General features: G+C 37.5%; 1 protein-coding gene across 1 annotated transcript; it reads left to right on the top strand.

The window, feature by feature from the left end:
- The first annotated feature begins 766 nt into the window (after positions 1-766).
- Positions 767-25,996, top strand: LOC139120981 (neuronal acetylcholine receptor subunit alpha-10-like). The gene is made up of 6 exons (XM_070685565.1): positions 767-905; positions 14,016-14,161; positions 16,577-16,621; positions 18,487-18,596; positions 19,224-19,759; positions 25,127-25,996. The coding sequence occupies exons 1-6, from the start codon at positions 854-856 to the stop codon at positions 25,681-25,683; spliced, it is 1,446 nt and encodes a 481-aa protein (XP_070541666.1). The 5' UTR covers positions 767-853; the 3' UTR covers positions 25,684-25,996.

The raw sequence follows: 25,996 nt of genomic DNA on the forward strand, positions 1-25,996 counted from the left end.
CTAGAGTAATGCATAGAAAACTGAAAGCGAATTGAAAATGCGTTCCTAAAATGGGATTGAAAGATGTGACAAAATTAACATGGGCTGGTTAAAGCTGTGTAATGATTTTTCGTCAAGCCTTTTCATACGGTAGCTTTTGGTAATTAGGTTTGGCAGAAACGCTTCGTTGGTGTGATCGATATTTCAGTTTTCATCGTCATATCGCCACATAAATGAAATTGAACTTTGAATGAATTTTATCCTATGTTTGCTGCAAATTTGACTCATTATTCGAAGATATAGTGTTATTGTCGACTTTGATTGATAGTGGCCGCGATAGTTATTTACGTTTTGAGGGAGGGGCGAGGAATTAGCTTGCAGGGTACGATGGGAAATTAGCAACGCTCCTATTTATAACCCGACATCCTGATCACGATTCTGGGACAGTTTTCATCAATATTAATATCTCTTTCGATATGATACCATTGTGCTCACTTTCTTTGTGATAATAAATGAAAAAGTATGTTTCAGACTCCCCGGAGGGTTGACATTGCGAATATGCGCGCGGCTGAAGTATTAAACGATGACGAAATCATAAGCGACATTATTTAAACCCTTTACAATTGCTGATGACCTATCCCCAGAAATAACTGATTAACTATCATTATCAATCTTTATCACGACCACCCTTAAGTTACTCCAGGAAACAACAGGCAGTACACAGACAGGTTTCACTCGTTGTCATATTTCTCTACTGCGTTTTCATCAGCCTAGGGGGTAAAAACTTGTGTCTACGCCTATAGTAGTGCTATCTGGCCATGGCGAAGAGATGAACGGTAATTGCAACGAGGCAATGGCCTTGTAAAACTTGAAGATGGTGAAGTTGAACGTAATGTGCAGGTTGCTCTGCGTTTCGTCTTTAGTCGGTAAGTTTTCAATATATACATTTTCTTTAAAAACAGTTGAGCGCGCCTTTATTGTGCAGTCTCGTGCAGAGGAGCACGCCGTTGCCAGGGTCATTGCTTATGCGTCACCTGTCGTCTGCACCACGCTGAGAACAAACCACCGAACGTGGTTGCATGCTTTTATTTCGAAAAGCTTTGATCGGTGGAGCCATGTTAATCCAGTCGCAGTCGATATTTCGTTGGATGTCTCTCGAAATGACCTCTTTCATCTGCCATTGGGATACATGCGTGTGTCTGCAATTTTACTTACACCGATACCCGAACGCAGAGTAATGTCATAATACGGATTAGTCGATGGAATTGGACGGTGCCTCATGGGGATATAGGAAATTACAGTAAACGTGTGCAATACGTCAAGAGATTCGTGATCCTTACGTTCACAGTGATATACATTGTGTTAGATTGGGATGGTATAATTATATTAAAGTCACTCTCCTAACATTCAGTATGTACATACCCCTTAAAAACCATTCAACCATCTTTGGCCTTGTCATCCACGGACAGACAATAATAGGTCATGAAGTGAGTTAAACTTTATGGTATATGGACTGGAGACGTCACATTATAACGTACTGTATATGCGGCAAGAGCGAATGTGAAATGGCACTCTTCTAATCATTGGAACTCTGCTAAATAAACGTATACTTCTAATGGTTGATATCGGTAACGCTTTCAAAAGTTTCAGCCCTAAGTTGATGAGCTTGTAATATTCCATTTCATGAAACTGTCAGAAATATTCAGCTTATTGGAGCTTTCAGTTACTAGGGAGGGCTGGGTCGGTCAAATCGGAGAAGGTCTTGTTTTTTTACAAACCTGCTCTAAGGGGGGATCTCTTTTTACATTTGCCAATTTTATAATGAATACAAATTTTCAATGTGTTGTTTACAAAATGTTAACACGTTTCACAACAACCCTATGAATTACAACAGCTATCTTACAGTATATGAATTACATCCTGTTAATTTTATACATAAATGTGTCCACTATGACTGGAACACTCGACACTGGCATTGTGTATATCTCTATGATATATATTGTGTGCTATCCATTCACTGCATTGGCCATGAGAGTTCAAGGGGTATACTTACACACCTACAAAAGAGTAAATGTACTCCACATGGATTAATTACAGTAAAAGTAATATGTTTTTGCTAAGAGCAAATCTAGTGTGTTTGCAAGTGTGAGAAATAAGGTCAAGTTCCAAAGATCAACCGAATCACAGGGCCACAAACAAAGCAGGGTGAAGGGTAAAAATTGTAGTTGACGGGGCAAAGTTGTTCTGGTATGGTCACACATGCAGTTCAAGCTCGAATCGGAACAGGGGTGGGGGGGGGTTAACAAATCGGAGAATGGGAGGGTCATATTTTAGACGGGGTATAGGATGATGGTAACAATTTACATGATGGATCACCATTTCCTCTATCGCCATCCCCTTGTAATAGCTAAAAGCTCCCTAGTTTTCGACAAAAAGGTGATGTTGCTAAAAAAAATCTTAAAAGTCCAACGCCTAACGAAAGTATTGAATATAAGTTTGTGAGTTGAACCACGGTCCCTTTTGTGGAGGGACCGTGGTTGAGTTAATTGGAATTGAAAGTGCGTCACCAGGATTAATGATCTTGACACTATAAAACATGGAAATAAACGCCCACAAAATAAAAAAGAAAATGAATAAGGAAAAATTACAACTTTATTGTTTTTCAACATTCGAAATACCTGCCAAACCATTCGTCGTGTGAGCATAACCTGACTTTTGTTCTGTCAGAGAGAGAGAGGTTAATTGTGTTAAGGAGATTAATAAATTCATCGAATATTATTGTGAAGTCGTTTCTCTACGATTTACATACAGTAAATTATGCGTATGACCTCAATTTATAATCAAAATATGAAGTGAATTATTCACATGGGAGACTTATCAGTAAACGCGTTTACTGTAGGAACATCCTTCACAATACACTGGAGGAATGTTATCCATTTAAAAAGTATCATGACGTATGACAACAGAAAAATATGGCATCCGTAATGTTTTGCGATATGAGACAATAGGGCTGGAAGGAAACGCAACATGATGCCATTGTTAGAATTTCAAGCAGTGTGTATATCTCAGAACATATTGAAGGATGTTGATTTACAGAAATGCATGCTGGTGTTTTCCTGCAGAAATACGAAATCGTTGGCCTCGCTGAGATCGAACAATGATATGAGAGGGGCTGTTTTGTGTACGGCTGTCACTTACCCTTTGCAGTCGGTCTGAAATTTTATATTCGGCTTGCTCCGCAAGACTATCTATCACTTTCGAAAACTGTGCTATCACTCAAAATTTGAGTTAAATACTAGTACAACACTACCCACACCTTGCTCGGACAAAAATTCTAAGATTACTAAAGTAATTGTGGTTGGTATTGACGGGAAAAGATACAATATTAAGGTAGTATGCGTCTCCGAATGACTTAAACGTTTGCTCAAACTTAAACCATTTTTTATCAAATCAACATTTAAAATCGGGGATCACCGTGAAAGTTTGGAACTAGCAAAACATATTACCCAACATTTTGCGAGATTTTACACTCAAAATGGCGCCATTCCTGTGTTAACTCTATGGGGTAAAATTAAAATTTTTGTTTGAAAAATTGAGCCAGTGAAAGTTTTTTCTTTTTCCAAGAGCTTTAAAGCTCCATAAGCTGTATCTTTCGGCTATTTTTTCAGCACTTTTGTTTTGTTGTTTCCTACACTTTCTGCATTGAATCCTAAACTGTAATTTAATGCCAAATATTTAGCATCATCAACACAACCTATATGAGTATAATCTCCATTGTTATTGTTGACAATTGTATTCAAGTCCGGACTAGCCCCCATTTGTAAACAAAAACAATGATCACTACGCACATACAAGCTGTGTTGACAAAAAGAATATTCAAAATTTCAGCATGACAAACGAATTAGGGCCAGACATGGTAGTTGATATACAGAAGCAGAATACTGAAAAACTTGCCACAAGTTATAGCTTATGTCCCTTTTAGATGAGCAGAAAAAACTGTAGAAATTTGAGAGCCCGACTATCTATCCCCGGGGTGCGTTATGCCTTAAAACTAGCGAATTATAACTAAAAACCAACCACAGAAAAATTATCAAATAATTGCGCGTTTATTGATTACAAAACATTCTCATTACAGGAGTAAAAGAAATGTTATCGGACTGTAGAAAATAGAAACAAGAATCTAGTGATGTAGCTATCAGAAGAATCTAAATTTTGCAGCGGTCTGAAATGAGTGACATGACAAGAAAAATATCAGATCGGAAAAATTCGGCACTCCTCGATTAAAGGAAATGATGCAAATTAAAATGCCACATTTTCCATTTCATCTCCCCATTGGCATTCTTGGTTTCCGAGCATTCCCACGTTGACGTCATCCAACAAAAATGTGAAATCAAATCAATGATGGGCAATATACCCTTGATAAGGGATAGGGGACCGTCTCAGGTTGTCGCATAAGTTCACGAAACGAAATTCCTCCGTTTGCATCAAAACCCCCTACCCCTCCCCTAAACGAAAGTTTAAAAGGGCAAATGTTGGTGCCTGCCTGAGAGTACAATGTAGCATTTTGCTATAGCTACTGAAGAATATGTTTCTCCTGGACACATTACCTCGTCAAGTAATCGATCAAATTTGAGTACTAACCGCCCCAGTATGGCACGAACGAGTTTGAGTTACAGCAAAATTTGTTTGTACGAGTGTGCAGATACAATTTTGTAATAAAAAATAAAATTGCGAAAGTGAAGTTCCCTAATTGAATTACGATCAAAACCCTCCCCCGCAAACGAATAAATTATGCGCCAATCTGAGACGGTCCCTAAGTTTCAGTGACATTGGAATTTCGTAACAATAACGTGAAATAGTCACTGTGATGAAACATCAAAGATGAAGAGTGATATTAATCGCTTCTTCTCATGCTTGCTTACATACTAATTTCATACGTCTTAGTTATATACAATATTCTAAATTCTTCTTGATCGCATTAACGAAGAAATGAATCCATACACTGACCGGAGCAACGTTAGGGATGGACCATTGGATTTTGGGAGGGTTGGTCAAAAACAGAAAAAAAATTCAAAGCAAAAATAGGGGGAAAAATATTCACACTTATTTGCAAAATAAAAAAAAGCAGAAGGCAAAAAAAAGATAAATGTGACAGTCACTTAGAAAGAAAGTAACACATCATGACTCACTTGGAATGGTTTTCAAAAATTTACGATTAAAAAAATATTCATGATCTGATTTGACCACCCAACCTCCCAAGATCTAATGGTCCGTCCCTCAACGACTCGTCGTTGGCTTGGCGAATCTGAAAGGAGAACCCCCCATAAAACATTAGAGACACTATCAAAACGTATGAAGCAGCAAGAAATGAGATCTGTATGACTCCCACTCATGTCGTCTTTGCCGGTTTAATTTCCTTTCCCATTATTTTTTTTATAAGTTTGAATATCGAATGGCGATGGGAAAACAGCTCTTTCACGTGTCTGACAGTCCCAGTGAGTAAGCCAAGAATCATTTCGATTTCGTCGAGTGTGTTCATAAAGTTTATTTTGAGCGAAAACATGATTAAAAAACTTCATTACGAGATGTGATGAACTCGTTTGATGGATATCCCAATTGTAATAAAGAGTCTGTTTTTACTAAAGAAAGTTTTGAATGGTTTTGAAATATTCATAAATGTGGGAAAAAGGAAAAAGGATATAGGTGCACAATAGGATGATTGATAGCAGTGACGGAAGGACGCGTTTCTTTCGCTTTATGTTGAGATTTGAGCAATGTGTCGAAGCTATAAAAGACACTTTGCTTTTGTATCAGTAGACTACGCGTGGGACGTGTGAAAATAAGATTTTATCTTTATCATTGAAGATATTTCGACAATCTTAATATTTAACCGATTTTCCTGACGAAATAAAAGCCTCCTTAGTTGGTATTTTAATCATTCTTAAAGCAACATATTTTGTTTAGCGTCTGGTGCAGCAAATTACATGTACGACGTGTATATTCACAAGGTTTACAGGCCTCTCTAATATACACGGGGAAGATGCCATAGTTCATCTCGAAGGAATCTTTCAACAGTTTTCAAGATACAACTTACTGGAGGAAAGTGACAAGGTCTGTTCCAGTGTCATACCCCCTAGGTTTATCATAATCAGTTGCATTTCTTACCAATCGCACGACAGCTACATATACTTGTGGCGAATTAAAATTTTACTGCCGACCACGATATATATGTATATGTATATATATATATATATATATATATATATATATATATATATATATATATATATATATATATATATATGTATATATATATATAATTTTGTTATTATTTATAACGCTCTGCTTTAGCATCGAGCACTGTAATTTCCCACGAGGACATCTGTCTACTTCGATATATATATATATATATATATATATATATATATATATATATATATATATATATATATATATATATATATATATATATATATATATATATATATATATATATATATATATATACATATATATATATATACTCCAAGAAATGGAGCAACTATTGAAGTGTCAGGAAAAAGCAGGATTTAATACACGAAAGTCCTGACAAAGTGAGGAGGAATAATGGACGTACTTAACCAGTTCCCTCAATCTCCAAACGGTCTTTATCTAAAACCGACATTTCGGCAATACATAGACTGCCTTCCTCAGGGTAAAAAAATAGACAAATAGTGTCAATGGAAAGTTGAATGACTACAGACAAGTGAATGCATAATAACGCGAATCCGTGGAAAGCATCCCAGTGGAGTTATTAGAGTGATTGCCAGTATGAGTGAGTAACAAATCAGCTTTTAACACTCAAAGATGAATTCATTGACCAGATTTACAGCTCAATATCTTCAGGAGAATTGGTGGAGTTTGATTTTGTACGGTGTTAAGGAGGTACGCTACCATTCCAAAAAATGTTGGGACATTCTTGAAGTTGACTTTTCTGAAATAATCTTTATATGTACATTGCAAAGATGTTATGTAGGTCATTCCCCCACACTCATCATGACCTGAGTTCAATTAGTCTAGAACATTCTCAAGGTCACTGCCCTTGATGACCTCACAACCTTGAATTCAATTAGTCATGTTTGGAATGTTCTGGAAAGTTGATTAGTTGTGTAAGGGAGATAATTTTAGAACAGTAATTAGCATGTCAATAAAAGTTCTAGATTGTTCTTATATGCCTTTATAAAAGGGACGTGCTCAGCTTCCAGTCAGACTTTTGGGATCGTGTCTCTTGTGTGTTACTAAACTCCAGCAGTAGTCATTCTCAAGACTTTTCAAGACCTTCACTGCCAACGCTGGATTTATACTGTGGACTTTGTGCAGCTTCAAGCCTGCAAGCCAAAGGACTGTTCATTCATCCAACTGACTGTTACAACTCTGAGACTGGAGCTTTGCCGTCCCAGCTGAGATAAGTAGTCTGTACACTTTTAAAGCTTGTACTCTGTCCCTGACTTAGCAATTAGTTTTGTTTTCGTAATAAATTTTGTTTAAACGGAAACTGCTGAGTTCACCCTTTTGTTCGTTTTCTCTGCACGTAACAAATTGGGGGCTTGTCCGGGAAACGAATATTTTGAGCCGTTTGACAACATTTTGACAGCCTTTTCAAAACTACTGTATACTGTGAACTCAGCGAAATTTAATCATGGCGGAATTTAAACCAGACGAATTTATGGATGACCTTGATCAGGACACATTTAATTCCCTCAGAAAAGACAACCTCATAGCACTGGCCAATTTCCTTAAAGTAGATGTCAAAAGATCTATGCGCAAGCGAGAAATACAGTTCAAGATTGCAAAACATTTAGTTAATTCTGGCCATTTTGAGGAGTCTGCCTTAAAAGATTATGAGCCTGAGTCTTCCTTCGAACTCAAAAAATTGAATTAGAAATACAGGCAGATTTCGAGCTAAAAAAATTGGCATTAGAAAAAGAAAAAGAATTACAAATGAAAGAAAAAGAATTACAAATGGAAAAGGAGAGACAGGCATTAGAAAAAGAAAAAATACAAATGCAGTTAGAAATGGAAGAAAGACAGAAAGAGGGAATTGGAAATGAAAGAAAAAGAATTGCAAATGGAAGAAAGACAAAGGGAGAAAGAAAGAGAGGAAAAAGAAAAGGAAAGAGAATTAGCAGAACACCGACTGCAGTTAGAAATAAAACGTTTAGAGCTTGGACAGTCAGGAAAATTCTTCCCTTCAGACAAGTTTGACATCACTAAGCATTTCAGGTTAGTTCCCCCTTTCCAAGAAAGGATGTTGATAAATATTTCCTTCATTTTGAGAAAATTGCTCAGAGTCTGAACTGGCCTAAGGAGTCCTGGTCTATGCTTTTGCAGAGTGCTTTGGTGGTTAAAGCCAGAGAAATTTACATTCAGTTGTCAGTAGAGCAGGCTTCAAATTATGATTCTGTGAAGGAATTAATTCTCAAGGGCTATGAGTTGGTGCCTGAAGCTTACCGTCAGAAATTTAGGGATTGTGAGAAGGTGAAAGATCAAACTTACGTTGAATTTGCTCGAACAAAAGAACAACTGTTTGATCGTTGGTGTTCTTCGGAAAAGGTCAGTCAGAATTATGACAAATTACGACAACTTGTTTTGATTGAGGAATTTAAAAGGTGCATCCGGAGTGACATCAAGACGTTTATCAATGAACAAAAGGCAGATACATTAGAGGTTGCTGCACGTTTGGCCGATGATTATTCATTGACCCACAAATCTTCTCATTTCTCAGCAAACCATCCCAGTCCTTTTCATACAGAAACAATGCAGGTAAATTTAACTCCTCCTTTTCATCCAAGAATTTCTCAAAGGACAGTAGAAAATCAAATGACAACAGTTCACAAAATTCAAGTAACACTCCCACATCATCAGATCCCAAGTCTCAATCTCCTTCTGACAGACAGTTCGGTACACTTTCTTGTAATTATTGTAAGAAAGACGGCCATTTAATGTCAGAGTGTTTCAAATTGAAAAGAAAACGTGAAGGTCAAAGTGGTCAAAGTGGATCTAAGCCAACCGGCTTTATTTCTTCATCAACTCAATTAGAGTCTAATAATGTGTGCAACACATTTTCTGAGGTTAAACCCCTCTTATCCCCAATTAATGAGGTCAAGGTCAATTCTTCTCAAGATAGCATTATGGGTATTTTCGAACCATTTATTCATGATGGTTTTATATCACTTTCTAGTGATTTCTCTTCTGCTACCCCTGTCAAAATTTTAAGAGATACCGGGGCGTCCCAGTCTCTTTTGTTGGCAGATACCCTGCCGTTTTCTGAAAAGTCATTTTCAGGTTCTAAAGTTCTTATTAAGGGGGTAGATTGTAATGACTTTATTCCTGTTCCTCTCCATAATGTCTATTTGTCTTCGGACTTTGTTTCTGGACCTGTGACTTTAGGTATTAGGCCTTTTTTGCCTTTTGAAGGGATTCACCTTCTTCTTGGAAACGACCTTGCTGGGGACAAGGTCATTACTAATCCACTTGTGACTGATAATCCTAGTTTAGATCAGGATCCAGAGCCAATTGAACAAGAGATACCCGATTTATTTCCTTCGTGTGCAATTACTCGAGCCATGTCAAAGAAAACTTCCGAGAATCAAAATACTCTCAAGAATAATGTCACAGATGTTGACTTAAATGACACCTTTCTCAGTCAGGTGTTTGACACGGATCATTCCGTTATCCCTCGTGGATTTGAAACTTCCAGTAAAACTTCTGCTGACCAAAGTCAGACATTTTCTAGATCAAATCTCATTGCAGAACAACACAAAGACCCAGATATTTTGTCTTTGTTTGACAGGGTAGATGATGAAGGTAAAACTTCAGATAGCTCTGTTTCCTATTATACAAAATCTGGTATTCTCATGCGTAAATGGAGACCTCCAGATGTCTTGGTTGATGACGATTGGGCTATAAAACATCAAATTGTGGTTCCAAAGCCTATCGTGCTGAAATATTGCGCCTGGCCCATGAAACGCCCTGGGCTGGTCACTTAGGAGTCAGGAAAACTTATCATAAAATTCTCAGTCACTTTTATTGGCCTAATCTCAGGCAGGATGTAGCACATTTCTGTAAAACTTGTCACACATGTCAAATGGTAGGAAAGCCAAATCAGACCATTCCAAAGGCCCCTTTACAGCCAATTCCTGCATTTCAAGAACCATTTAGTAGGATTCTAATAGACTGTGTTGGGCCCCTACCAAAAACAAGATCAGGAAATGAGTACATGTTGACAATTATGTGTACATCAACTCGGTTCCCAGAAGCCATACCACTGAGAAACATAAAGACAAAGACTATAGTGAGAGCTTTAGTCAAATTTTTCACTTTATTTGGCCTCCCTAAATGTGTCCAGTCCGATCAAGGCTCCAACTTTATGTCTGGTATTTTTCAACAAGTAATGGATCAGCTAGGCATTAAACAGTATAGGTCATCCGCCTATCATCCAGAAAGTCAGGGTGCTCTTGAGCGATTTCATCAAACTTTGAAAAACATGATTAGGACCTACTGTTTTGACACAGAGAAGCAGTGGGATGAAGGAATTCATTTTTTGCTCTTTGCTGTTAGAGAGTCAATTCAAGAGTCTCTTGGTTTTAGCCCATTTGAGCTTGTATTTGGACATACAGTCCGTGGCCCACTTAAGCTCGTTAAAGAGAAATTCCTATCAGACGATGATGATTGTCTGAATATTTTGCAATATGTGTCAGATTTTCGTACAAAACTCTCTAAAGCATGTGAATTAGCCAGAGAAAATCTTGAGTCATCTCAGCAGTCAATGAAAATCAAATATGATAAAAGCACCTCAAAACGGAAGTTTGAACCAGGTCAAAAAGTTCTTGTTCTACTTCCAATTCCTGGCAAACCACTCCATGCTCGTTACTTTGGGCCATATCTAATCGATAAGAAATTGAGTGATTTAAATTACATCATAATAACACCTGACAGGCGAAAACAAAAACAGCTATGTCACATAAATATGCTTAAGCCATATTTGGATAGGGATAATCCTACTATAACTCAGCCTGTCAGTGCAGTCAGTTCAAACCATTATGAAGATAGTGATACTGAAACTGACTTGAGTGAAAATACTCTAAACTCAAAGCTGGGCTCGGTCAAGCTTCAGAACTCAGAAATCCTGGAGAAGCTGGAGTCTACAAAGTTGGCACACCTCCAGCCAGAACAACAACAACAGGTGAAAGAACTGCTCCATGAATATAAACACCTGTTTCAAGATGTTCCAACGAGGACAAACGTCATCTATCACGACGTTGATGTTGGGGACAGTAAGCCTGTAAAACAACATCCACACAGACTGAATCCAACAAAAGCGAAATATCTCCAGGAAGAAGTCAAATACCTGCTGGACAATGACTTCATTGACCCAGTAAAAGTAACTGGAGTTCGCCATGCATACTTGTTCCCAAATCAGATCACAGTTATCGTATGTGCACGGACTTTAGGAAGGTCAACACTTTAACAAAGACAGACACTTTCCCAATCCCGAGGATTGATGACTGCATCGACCGAGTGGGAAAAGCCAAGTATGTGACGAAATTTGACCTACTGAAGGGATTTTGGCAAGTCCCTCTGACGGATCGTGCTCGTGAAATATCCGCCTTTGTTACACCAGACGGATTGTTCCAGTACAAGGTGATGCCATTCGGAATGAAGAACTCTCCGGCAACGTTCCAACGGATGATCAACGACGTCATATCCGGGCTAGACGGGTGTGCAGCTTACGTTGACGACGTAGTCCTGTATAGTGACACCTGGGAGGAACACATCAAGCTCATGCGGAAGTTCTTTGAGAGACTGAGCAAAGCAATGTTGACTGTCAACCTTGCCAAATCTGAGTTTGGTTGGGCGAGGGTAACTTACCTCGGACATACTGTAGGACAGGGTGAGGTAAAACCTGTTGATGCCAAAATCAGTGCCATTTCAAGTTTTCCCATACCAAACTGCAAACGACAACTGATGCGCTTTCTTTCTCGGTATGGCTGGTTACTACAGAAAATTCTGTCCAAATTTCTCCACAATTACTGAGCCTTTGACTAACTTACTTAAAAAGAAAGTAAAGTTGTTTGGTCAGAGCAATGCCAACAGGCATTTGATACACTTAAAGCCATACTGCAAAGTGCCCCAGTGTTGTCTGCACCAGATTTCACTTTGCCATTCAAATTAGCTGTAGATGCTAGTGATACGGCTGCTGGTGCTGTTTTATTGCAAGAGGATAGTCATGTATAGATCATCCTGTTTGCTATTTTTCACGCAAATTTAACAATCCCAGAGAAACTACTCTACAATTGAAAAAGAGTGTTTATCTTTGATATTAGCTTTACAGCATTTTGAAGTTTATGTTACTTCTTCAAATCAGCCAATAGTGGTTCATATTGATCACAACCCTCTTGTTTTTCTGCAGAAATTTAAAGGCAAAAATCAGAGATTGCTAAGATGGAGTTTAATGTTACAGGAGTTTAATCTTGACATTAGACATATCAAAGGCAGAGACAATTTAATTGCAGACTGTCTCTCTCGTATTTAGAGTTTATTGTTGTTCACTTTCAAGAAACTTTACTTTAGAGTAAAACAAAATTTGAGTACTTAAATCCTTTTCAAGATTACATTTGTAAAAGAAAGATTTTTCTTTGAAAAATTTTCTTTTTTTGAAGAGGGGGTGTGTTATGTAGGTCATTCCCCCCACACTCATCATGACCTGAGTTCAATTAGTCTAGAACATTCTCAAGGTCACTGCCCTTGATGACCTCACAACCTTGAATTCAATTAGTCATGTTTGGAATGTTCTGGAAAGTTGATTAGTTGTGTAAGGGAGATAATTTTAGAACAGTAATTAGCATGTCAATAAAAGTTCTAGATTGTTCTTATATGCCTTTATAAAAGGGACGTGCTCAGCTTCCAGTCAGACTTTTGGGATCGTGTCTCTTGTGTGTTACTAAACTCCAGCAGTAGTCATTCTCAAGACTTTTCAAGACCTACACTGCCAACGCTGGATTTATACTGTGGACTTTGTGCAGCTTCAAGCCTGCAAGCCAAAGGACTGTTCATTCATCCAACTGACTGTTACAACTCTGAGACTGGAGCTTTGCCGTCCCAGCTGAGATAAGTAGTCTGTACACTTTTAAAGCTTGTACTCTGTCCCTGACTTAGCAATTAGTTTTGTTTTCGTAATAAATTTTGTTTAAACGGAAACTGCTGAGTTCACCCTTTTGTTCGTTTCTCTGCACGTAACAAAAGATATGAAAAAATATGGGGTACCAATGCAAATTTTTTGAAAAAACACATGCCAATTGATAGAAAACCACTAAATCTCCCATTTTGCGAAATTTGCACTTACCAGCTGAATCTTTATTTTATCGCAAACGATTAACAGATCCCAGTGTGCATACCACATTTTTGCATTGCCAGGACATAAAAACTTCTATCACCCAATCGAAGTGGTTTTTCCCAACACCAAGATAGCTGTGCGCCTATCATTCAATTTCACAGCCCACAGGAGCTGGCACTAAACATGAGATAAAATAAGATGGTTGTTCCACCGTCATAAAGATAGACACTTCAGTTGGGTATCAGCTCTGCAAAGTAACGAAAATTAACGGTGACGATTTTGTATAATGATTCCACTAATCAGGGATTCAGGGTAGATATACTGAGATACATGTCCACAAACGCCCTTGGTGTAGTTAAGTTGAACCCTGGTAAGGTGAATAAAACGGGTTTAAATCTTAATCGGGCATCTTGCGGCAGTAGAAAGGCTATCATTTACGAATCGAAAGGTCTTAAATTTTTTAAGCGAAGACATAAACCTGATTGAATTGAGATTGTAGGGATTACTGTGTTCGTCTCGTCTTTGGTTTGCCCTAATTACGTTCATCTTTACCATGTTTACAGGCTGATCCTCTACAAACTACTGAAAATGCCATAAAAATTAAATGGACAGCCGGATACTGAAACCAACGTGTTATTTCGTTTGTTGGCATTTGTTTCAGGGATGGTCTGGCCTTCTCAGATGAGTCAAGACCTGACCAATTTCCTTCTGGACAACTATCCAAAGTACCCTATTCGTCCGGTGAAAGATGAAAGCACGCCCGTCATCATTCTCCATCGGATGACACCGGTGCAGATTATTGACTTGGTAAGTTGAAGAATCACCGAGCTACCCAAAATTAGGCCTATGTCGTCAGTATCGGTCATGTAAAGAACAAATTCCTATTTGTAGATATCAATCACATGTTGTTTGTATAGCCATAGGGAGTTGTAGAAATGTCCGTCCCAAGGGGTAGGGCGGGGATAGGGGTGTCTTGGTCTCAGCATAGGCTTCTTTTTATTATGGTTTATTTTATTTTAATACGTTTGACTATGATATGTATTGCAAATAAAGAACATTGCCAACCTTTGGTGTCTTAGTCTTATGTTAGCACTGGTTTTGTAATAATTTCTTTTTCTCCTTCGCTGTGTCACGTATTTGACAATCTTACGCGAAGTTTTGTCACTGTGTTGCGTCTATTATCTGATGCGTTTGATTGCCTAATGCGCCAAAGCAAGCAAGGGTTAATTACTACTCTGCGGGCGCTGTCACCAGATTATCACCGGATTAACTTTGACAAGTCAACAACGAACGCACCATCCCCTGGGGACGGATATTTTGTGCAATCCCCTATGGTATAGCTATTGCAAGAATACGCTTACCTATGAAGGATGGTGAAACGTGTCGTCATATTCGTTTAATATGTAGAAATTTAAAGACTTAACCTTTTGCTGTCAATTTCAACAAGGGAACTTTAAACCATTCCCTCTCGAAATCAAGACTAAAAATCCTGGATAATCTTGAAAAATCTTGCACTAGAGAAACATACTAATATCAATACTTGAAATTCAAAATGACCACTCTCCCAGTGTTAACTCTACAGGGAAAAGTTAAATTTTCGATTTCCACAAAAAACAAGCCGTTGAAAACTTTATTTACTCGATGAGCTTCAAATGAGTCCCACAAATAGGGATATCTGTCAGAGGTGTACCTTTCTTGATCAATTTATCTCCAATACTGTGTGTGATTTATACCTTGTTTTGAGGCTGAAGGATTGCCGGCTTAGGTAATGGAGTGATTGATAGACTACCTGATAATTGAATATTGCAAAAGATATTAAACGTGATCAACATTCCTGACCACAAAAATTATTACTTTGCGCTGGGATCTTTAGACTGCACTGGCTCGTTTTGATATTGTATCCTTTTCCGTCAATTCCAACCACATTTGCTTTACTTATCTTAGAGTTTTGTTCGGCTATGTAAAATCATAGAAATAAAATAAATAACAACATACGATCAGACAGACAGACAGACTGATTGACTGACAGACTGACTGACAGACAGACAGACAGACAGACAGACAGACAGACAGACAAAGAAACAAAGAAACGAATGAAACAAAGAAATGTGATTTCCATGTAAATTACATGTCTAAGGTCACACCATTCGTGGGCTGTTTTCATCATAAACGATAAATGATGAACGAGCTTGAAAATTCAAAGCAAGTTGCATGCACGGAAAATATTTAAAAATTTAATGAAATCATATACATCCGGAAAGTGAATTTTTAATGAATTAGATTGTCCTTTCGTCGATAAATGTCACTGACAATGGTCGTGAAAGATGAAGATACCTTTGATTTTAATCGTAGGAGACGAATTTACTCATCACAGATAAGATTACCCATTTTGCTTGATATTATTATCCGATATTTTTGTCTGAAATGTCGAGAGGTGATGATAAATAAATTTCGTGTGTGAGTCACAATCTAGCAGACGTACCAAACGCAATTCATTAAACGGCGCAGGTTATTTTACGACGGACAGACAGATAGACAGACAGACAGACAGATAGAGACAGAGTGTGTGTTAAGGTTCAAACGGTCCCTTGGCGGTGAAAGCCAATGAACTGAATCAATAAGTAGTTAGGTGTACGGGTTATGTAGGAGCGAAACGAACTACCGCCACCTCGGGAGACTATGTGCCGCGAAACCCGTACATACACATTAGTCGCCGCCGTCTTGTAATGCAGTCATTGGGCAACATTTCTGCTTGATGCAAATTATATGTACGGCGATAGAGCACAGACATGAATTTTGTACGTGATATTTTAAGCTAAAGTGTTTGTGAAGTGATCTAAAAAGCAATTGAAAGACAAATTTTTCAAACACAGGCAGGCTTTCGATTAGCATGATTGGCACGTGATATATTATGCTACTTTACAAAGACATAGAGCCTGGGACAATACTAATGGGAGGTAAATTGATTTCGACGAATTTCAAAAGAGACAATTTTGTAGGAGACAGCTAGTTTATCTCGAGCGATGTGATTAGCCGGAATCACCAAAAATGAAACATTGCCCTCGAGAATTCCTCTGTGTAGCCGGGCGTGGCTGTGTATAGCTTACAACCATTTATCACGATGTCTTCAACAGAGAATAGACAAGACATGATTTACGTTAACCTACCTCGTTCATGGTCATTGCCATTTTTCATGGTAACAAATTGTTTTATCTGTGACAGGACGAATCAAATCAGATATTGACCCTGAAAAGTTGGCTAGAAGAGGTAAGTATTGCGTTTTATAAAGAAAACGTCTCACGATATAGAGGGACTGATCATCTCTGCTTTTCTTATTCATTTGTATGCTATAGGTCAGAGCTCACGAACCATGCCTTGATATGTTTCACAATCAGTTTGATTGACAGCAATGAGTTTTTCACTGATATCGAACGATAAGCATTTCTAAAGAAGTGGGCGAATCAAATTGACAAATCCCGAGATACTATTATTCTATTGCCTTATTTGTTTGCTTTGTATTCTTCATAAAAAAAAACATACAATAGATAAAGACCGATTACAGGCTAAACATGCAAAATTAATTTGATCGGAACCAAATTTTATCAAAGTGAACGCTCTGTGCGCTAATACAAGGAAACATTAAAAATGCCTATTATTGAAAGTGATTGTCCTTTAAAAACATTCATATTCCAAGATGGCATTTTAAACCATGACAATTGTTTTGGTTTTAGTGAACTTGATATAAATTTGAAGATATATAGGACACAATTTTTTCCCCTGTCGATCATTTAACACGTGGTTTCCCTACCCTCGACTCATATATTGATATGTCCGGTTTGAAATATACATTATGTACCAGTGTTTATGTTTATAATTGATTTATAGCCTCGTAAACAACGGGCTTCTACCATCCATGGCAATATCAAAGTAATGTCGCATTAGTAAACATCCTCTTCAACCCACACACTGGTCTTCTTTTGTTCATATCTTTTGTCATCGACAACTATTGAAAAGGTATACTTGTAGATTATTATGTTTTTACAAACCATCACAGGCCATTAAACTAATGAGTATGTTTTGATTATTAGGCGCTTTAAATAGAATTCTTGTTTGCCGTCCGCGTGCTGGTAGGTTTTCAGAGAAAATTAAGAAAACAAAGACAGTGTTAACACTATTACAAATAAAAACATTATTTTTCCACAAGAAATCGAATAAAAATTTAGCTTATGTTAATACACTTCTGTTTTTTGTCTTTGTTTGTTTTTTTCATTGGCTGGCTGGTAGGTTTATCAAAAATCCAAGGACGGCAAACAAAGAATTTTCCTTAAGTGGCCTTACCAATGTACTACGCTCATACCATCTCGATATGTTTTTTAAGGTTGTATGCGCCTCGAAAGTGAAAGACTTAAACTTTTGCTTAAACTTTCTTCAAGAAACATTTCAACCATTCTCTTTCAAAATCAAGAATGGAAATCGCGGGTCACCGTGCAAATTTTGGTACTAGAGAAACAAATTACCCAAGATTTACCGATATTTCATATTCAAAATGGCCGTCATCCCTGTGCTGTCTCTATGGAGAAAATAAAAATTTTCAAATTTCGGAAAAATAAGCCAATGAAAAGTGTTCTTACACCAAGAGCTTTAAAATGGACCCCCACAAGTGGTATATCATAAGAGAATTGTAAAAGTTGGAGACCAAATGTGTGTCCCCGAGGCGCGCTCTACCTTAAATAACAGAAACAATCATCGGTCAAACAAGACTTTTCTGCTTCAGCATTAAACGCAGTCATTCTTATTGTAAACTTTGCTCATTACCAATGACAGTCCGAGATGCAAGATGACTGTCTTGTGTAGAAGAACACGTTCTATGTTAAATCCTCCAATTTAGACACCGATGGAATAACTAAAACACGTGAATAATAGATGGGTTATATGCTTAAACAAACGAGAGAAATATGTCTCAAAATGAGGTTCTGAAAGATAAATGTCTGTCTTTACCAATTGCCTGATTCTCTCCAAACTTGTAAGCCACCCTAAAGAGACCACGGAGCATGCATTGAGGGCACTGTTCTATATATAGATAGAAAATACGCAAAACTATCTCTTCTTTCATGTCAACATTGCATCAATAGACATGGATTGACGAGTACCTGCGATGGAACCCCAGAGACTATGAAGGATTGTCAGAAATACAAATCAAGACAAACCACATCTGGCAGCCTGATATTGTGCTGTTTAGCAGGTGAGGCTTTTACTCGAATGCACATCTTTACTGTCAAAATTTTTGAAACTTAAAAACTGTAAAAAAGTTTGTCAAAGTATAATATGTGGAACATCAAATAAACTCTTCCACATATCACTCTTTTCATCTTTTGTCGAATTATCCAGCGAAATGCATATCTGCTACCTATCTAATTCCTATCTACTTACCTATTTACCAACAAACATATCTATCTTCCAATCTGCTTATCCATGTACTCAGAAATCAACGAGGAAATTCACTGATGTCATAGATACCGGATACTTATTGATATGTACGTTCACGAAACTCAAGTAACTACAATGGGAAACGGTCACACATCGACGAAACGAGGATTTGCCAGACAGAGACAGACAGACAGACAGACAGATAGACTGATAGATAGATAGATAGATAGATAGATAGATAGATAGATAGATAGATAGATAGATAGATAGATAGATAGATAGATAGATAGATTAGATAGATAGATAGATTCCATTATAAAGACAACTCGAATACACGTCAACCTGCCATCGACGTTAAAACATGTCATCGATATACGAAGGTCAGAATTTTTGACATCATTTGAGTAAAACTTTTCCTGCATTCTGTCACTGACAATTTCAGCGTGACAAAGGACCTGCGTCGTCACACTGACAGTGACGCCATCGTCAACTGTAACGGCACGGTCACAGCCCTGAGGTTTTACATCGCCGAAGCTACCTGTGAGATAGACGCCACCTATTTCCCGTTCGACGAGCAACTTTGCGAGATGAAATTCGCGTCCTGGAGTTACCATGGCAGGTACCTGGACATGAAACGTCACCCTCTGACGGGCATCGATCAATTCATCAACAATGGCGAGTGGGACTTAGTGAAGATGTCGGTGGAGCGAAAAGTCGAAAAATACATCTGCTGCCAGTCAAATGAATTCCCGGGCCTTATATACACGCTGCACCTAAAACGCCGAGCTGCCTTCTACATCATGAACATCATCTTCCCGTCTGTGCTCTTAAGTGTTCTGATTGCAGTAGCGAGTTTCCTGCCGTCTGATTCCGGCGAGCGGATGGCTCTCTGTGTCACCACAATTGTGTCACAGTTCGTCTTCATGACTGTCACTACAACTCATATGCCACCAACCTCCACCAAGATCCCTCATTTACGTGAGTATCATGTAGTTCTCAGTGGAGATGACTGGTAAACTCAGTGAATTTTACGAAAATCATCACAATTTCAAAACACGTTTCTCAAGCTGATATACTGATTTCACATATTCTTGACCTTGAATTGTAATTTAGAGGGAAAAGTGACGCTGTTAGTAACTGCTTTCCCACCAGCATATGTGAAAAATATGCCCTTCCCCTGAATCACAATGCCGACTGCCAATATAATCCGGACGCTCCCAACTCCCCATCGAAAGTAGAAACTCCCCACTACACTCTCCTTACATCTGAAACCCCTTAGGGACTGGTCAGTTTTCTTCGGCCTGGGGGGGGGGGGCCGGTGGATTCATGGGGGGGGTCACCCTGTTTTTGACTTTGGTGATAGGGGGGGTCACCATGTTTTTGAAATGCCCAATAGGGGGGGTCAGTGTGTTTTTGAATTTCGACACAGGCTCATCATTGCCTAAAATGCATCGTGTCAGCCACAAATTTCATCCAGTTGCATTTTTCGGCGCGCCCTTCGGGCGCGTAACTTTAATAATCAGACATATTTTCAGCACGCCCAACTTTAACATATCAGGCATATATATATCAGAGATATATGTATGTTCAATATTTTTCAGCGTGCTCTTCAAGCGCATTACTTTAATATATCAGACATTTTCTAGCACACCCTTCCTGTGCATTACTTTAATATACAAGACATATATATCAGAGATATCAGGATGTTTCATATTTTTCTTCGCGCCCTTCGGGCGCCATACTTTAATAAATCAGAGATATATGCCAGAGATATCTTGATGTTTGCTAAGTGAAAGTGTACTATTATGAAATCTGCATTTCATATGAAAAGCATGACAAATTCCTGATACTTTTCTGTTCTCTCTATGAGAATTCAGTATGAGAAAGCAACATGCACAAATATCAATGTTACAAGAAAAGGTCATCTCAGACTCTGCACACATCAGATTTGGCTAAAATGCCTCTCTATTGTTCCTCAGGAGATTTAATTGGATGGCTGGCAAGTCTTAACACCCATCAAAGTTTTTGATTTACTGCTTTTTCCTGTTTGATATTAATGATTGACATCCATTTCTGTACAACAGTTCAGGACATCTGGTTAGCATAGAAAGTGTGAAATACATTCACAGCTCATTCAAAATGTACTGTATTCAAACTTTAATTCAAACTTTAAGATTGACACTTTGAAATTCCTATCTTACAACTGACATGCCAACAATTTCATTAAAACACAGAATGACTTAAAATATAAATGTTAAATATAAATATATAAATATAATATATATATATATATATTATATATATATATATATATATATATATATATATATATAACACAGTATTATATTATTACATATTACAGTTGTCGCGTGCGGGGGGGGGGTCACCCTGTTTTCAAAATTTGGAATAGGGGGGTCACCCTGTTTTCAAAATTTGGAATAGGGGGGGTCAGCCACTTTTTGACGTCGGCAAAAGATAATCCACCGGCCCCCCCCCCCCCAGGCCGAAGAAACTGACCAGTCCCTTAATCTTTCCAAAAGTTCTACCAATCACAGCATTCCCCTCCCTCTCCCTTTTAGCCGGTATCCACTGCCAGCGATTTTCTCCCCGCCCACTGCAACAACTGAAATTTCTTCCCTCCCAGTAGTAAAAAATTACTTTTTCTCTCCACCCACTGATAATTTTTAAATTTGCCCGCCCCCTGAAAAACTGTGTATGAACACCTTTTGACACGAGTGGCTTTGTTGGCTGTGGCTGACTTATCTTCAAACAGAATTCCCCAAACGCTAGAAATGATTGAAACGATTCATTAGCCGCAGTAACAAAACATACGCCACAGGCGCTCCTTAGCTGGGCAGTCTGCTAAGTAGATCGATTTTCGAATCGATCTATTGATCCCGTAGTCGATATGCCCGCCACTGCAACCTAAATACTCACAGGATTTTCGAACTCTAAAAGTCTTTCGTTTCTGTTCTGTTCCAGAGCTTTATGTATTCATTTTGAAAATGCAAATTTTTTGACCATCAAACAATTTCACTTAATTCCGAAGCCTTAAAATAAAATTGTAAACACTTTATCCGAGGTACGATGGTGATTGATGGAAATGAAAACATATGTGTCATAATCTACATCGTATAATTGAAATGGTGCGGATATGATGATGAGGTGCATCTAGATATCGTGCACGAAATACATTGTTTGTAAACAAGAAACTCACACAGGCGCAGTTCTGACGACTGTTTCCCTTTAAATAAACCATAAACTGTAGTCTCCAGGGTAGAATGTCTAAATATTAACGCTTATATATAAACTATGTGTGTCGGAACCGAAGTTCTCTCAATCAATATCGTACCATGAACTGGAATGGTTCATTCCACGGATCTTTGAAATCCCTTAATAGCTCGGGCATGGCGACACAAAAACCTATATATTGTATATGCTAACACTTAGTCATGACAAATCAGTATCAGTATCGAGCAGTAGTCAGTTGTGATCTAATCGCCCCGTACTCGCAACAAATACGGAATCTATTAGTTCATATACAACGCCATTTGTATTGAGAACATCCTGCATTCATGCTCCCACTCTTGCACAATCTGAGTACCTGTCATTATATCCAAAGAAACCATTTCCATAATCCATTGGATGAATCTTACACACCATTACACCGTACCATTTCACGCACCTTTACTTCATATTAGCAACTGTGACTTTCTTAATTACTTGAACTCATTCTGTGCAAAGCCTTAATATATATATATAATATATATATATATATATATATATATATATATATATATATATTATATATATATATATATATATATATTATATATATATATATATATATATATATAACAAAATCTTAGAATTTGGATGGTCTCAACAAAACACAACTTATGGTTCTTACAGTGACAAGCTTTCGCCTTGTTCACCAAGGCATCGTTCAGGTCCAACTGATGGACAGAATCCAGGGGTAGAGTACAGCGCCAACGGGAAAGTACAGGTGTGAAAAAAAGGACAATAGGGTGTTAACGGAGTTCAATGTTATGAGCAGATGACCAGGAACAATAATAAAATGAGATTGAACTGGGATATATATATATATATATATATAATATATATATATATAAACATATATATATATAACAATAATAAAATGAGATTGAACTGGGATATATATATATATATATATATATAATATATATATATATATATATATATATATATATATATATATATATATATATATATAATATATAATATATATATATAAAATATATATACAGTCAGTTACATTATTCGACATTGTAAAACATGTTACTTAAGAGGTAGACGAGACATACCTTTTGCGTCCCAGCGTGCTGGAAGGACAAATCAAGAAAGTAATGATATATCTTCAGTTGTCAAAACGACGTATGAAATAGTTGCCAAGCGACTGCTCTGACAAGTCATCTGCTGGGAAGCACAAACAAGTTACTTTTTAAACGCACATCATTTTTTTGGCATTATTTGAATTCATTGCTTATTTCAGAAAGTAATTTTGACATCGGAATATTGAATTAACGGGTGGCCTTTAACCTCCGTACATGCAATAATCTTTATAAAGGCATTATGACCCGTGCCACACTGGAGAAACATCTTTTTTTCTGTAACGGGTGAATTAATGTGTTGACAAAAAAACTGCAATTATCACTTTATAAATAAGCGTTATTATAGTAGGAGACGGGGACTTTGTTCAGGAAATGCTACATTTTTTAGGATTAACGACGTCATATCCGGTTTAGAAGGATGTGAAGCTTACTTCAGGGAAAAATGACGCCTAGACAGTTTACTCAAAAAAAAAAAAAAAATAAGAAAACGAACACTCTATAAGTAAACACAGATGATATATGCAATCGTGTTGACAACCTATCAACATTTATAGATTTCCATATTTGTCATTGTTTTGAAGACGATCTTGTCAAGAAATTAGCATTAGTCAGCTCTATTCGAGATGGTTGTTCAGCTTAAATTTCATCCTTAATTAACCGTGAAGGGCGATGTGATTGAAATGTACTTGTCCGTGATAGTTTCGTCCTTGATGCACGCCTTTATAGTCAGGTACATAAAATTCATAACACTTCATTTCCCCGTGGCAAATAACGTAACTACTCGATTTGCACTTAGATGGAGAGTAGCTTCATCTCATGCAAGCTGAGTGTGTTTCATACACTGATTTTTGACCACGTGACAGTCCTTAAGCGATGAAACGAAAGAAAACATATGGCTTTATCACCCTTTTCGGAAAGCCAATTACTTACTACTGTTCTAAAAAGCCGACGAGCATTTAAAAATCAAAATGCAGACCCATTGCAGCTTAACTGTTGCACGGTTAAGTTAATAATTTATCTCTACTCAGAATGCATTGGCGAGATAGCATAAAGTCAAAGTCCTGGATTAAGGAATGGACAGCCTGTGTGATTCTGGGTATGTCTGGGAAAAATGTGTACAAAATAATTCTGCCTGTAACGAAACAAAGTACAAAAACGTTTCTTGTCTCGATTGTATAAGTATGAATTTACAATGAGAGATTAAAACTCGAAAGCGTTCATATTGATCTTCTCTTTACACATCAAATCGCTGTTTGTTTTCTACCATTTTTTCTTTTTTATGTCGATCATAGTTTCTTATCTTCTCCCCAAAGCATGTTTAGATACACAGTATTCAGTTTGTCATCTCAACCTGTGCATGCGTAGACGTGTAGACTGCATTGTTGTTGTCGGCAAATGAATTCTGGTAATATATATATATATATATATATATATATATATATATATATATATATATATATATATATATATATATATATATATATATATTTATATATATTATATATATATATATATATATATATATATATATATATATATATATATATATATATATATATATATATATATATAATTTAAACAAAACAGAGCATTTTACGTATGCAGATAGGTGGTAGGTGTTTCAACAGGTTTTTGGCCATGGGGAATAGAACACCGTGACAAAACATTATAGTTGACAGTAAAGATAAAAAGTGACAAAATACAACAAAAGTTACAGCTTTTGATCCTTTAATGTTATTTCTATGTCAGAAATACAGTGAAAAGATGAATCCGTGTATAGTTCACGCAATCTATGTATACCGTGAAAATCTTCATCTTCTGTTTTGGTGAAATCTTAATTTCTGTTTTAAAAGATATCATTGTGAAAAAATCATCATTTGTAAGCTTGTAGCTTTCAAGTTGCATTATGTCAAAGGTCATAGATTTCCCCTTAAGACAGAGTTTCATTTACATTTCCATTTTCTTTTCACAGAGAGGCATTTCTTCACTCTGATCGGCATGGGCGTACTGTCGGCTTTTATGACCGCCATGACGCTCAACCTGCACTACCAGGGGCCTGGTCGTAAGGAAGTACCACACTGGCTGCGAAAACTCACCTTCCACTACCTAGCAAGAGTGCTGTGCGTACCCGTCAGACTCCCCAAAGTCTCCCCATTGGCGGAACCGAAAAAGAACCGAGTGAAGTTCAAGGATGCCGGCGGTGCTAATGGCAACGATGGTGACCTATCTTGCGCGTTCGGCAGGATGCCAAATAACACCGACGTTGAGTCGAGAGACGAACACGGTGTCGACTTCGGCAGCGACCTGGATTTGAGAGTGCAGGAAAGACGTCTTAGAGAGTGGCAAGAAGTTGCCCGTATTCTCGACAGAGGCTATTTGCTTACCTATTCACTTGTTCTCTCAAGCTTAATGTTTGTGTACTTACCGTGTATACCCTTGCTTGCGCTAGATAACCATGAACACTACCCAGATGAGATGGAACAGGATAACGTGACAAATGCCTTCCATGACACTTCGAGATTTCATTGACCTCGAATCACGTGCTCGTTCGTTTCAAGTGCAAAGTTAAACACCGTATTATTCGTGTATTAAATGTTCTACTCAAAATTCAAAGGCTACCAATCGAATTTTGACATAATGTGCCTTCAAATTCGTTTCGCCTTAGAGTGCAGTGATCGGAAGAAAAAGAATCGACACACAAATTTTTTTCAAAAGGATTACGAATTTCAACTATTACACTTTCCGTTTGCAATGGAATGCGCACGCTGACTTGATTGATAACAACCATAATTTAATACGTTTATGTTCAAGGTTTCTCAGAATTAAACTAATGTTTTGAACT

The sequence above is a fragment of the Ptychodera flava genome, chromosome 21 (genome assembly GCF_041260155.1).
Source record: "Ptychodera flava strain L36383 chromosome 21, AS_Pfla_20210202, whole genome shotgun sequence".
Lineage (NCBI taxonomy): Eukaryota > Metazoa > Hemichordata > Enteropneusta > Ptychoderidae > Ptychodera > Ptychodera flava.

Bases quoted from the DNA above. Each gene is read 5' to 3' on its own strand.
- LOC139120981 (XM_070685565.1), top strand. From the start codon at position 854: ATGGTGAAGTTGAACGTAATGTGCAGGTTGCTCTGCGTTTCGTCTTTA. The intron at 906-14,015 runs GTAAGTTTTCAA...CATTTGTTTCAG, and splicing joins CTGCGTTTCGTCTTTAGTCG to GGATGGTCTGGCCTTCTCAG. The intron at 18,597-19,223 runs GTGAGGCTTTTA...TGACAATTTCAG, and splicing joins GATATTGTGCTGTTTAGCAG to CGTGACAAAGGACCTGCGTC.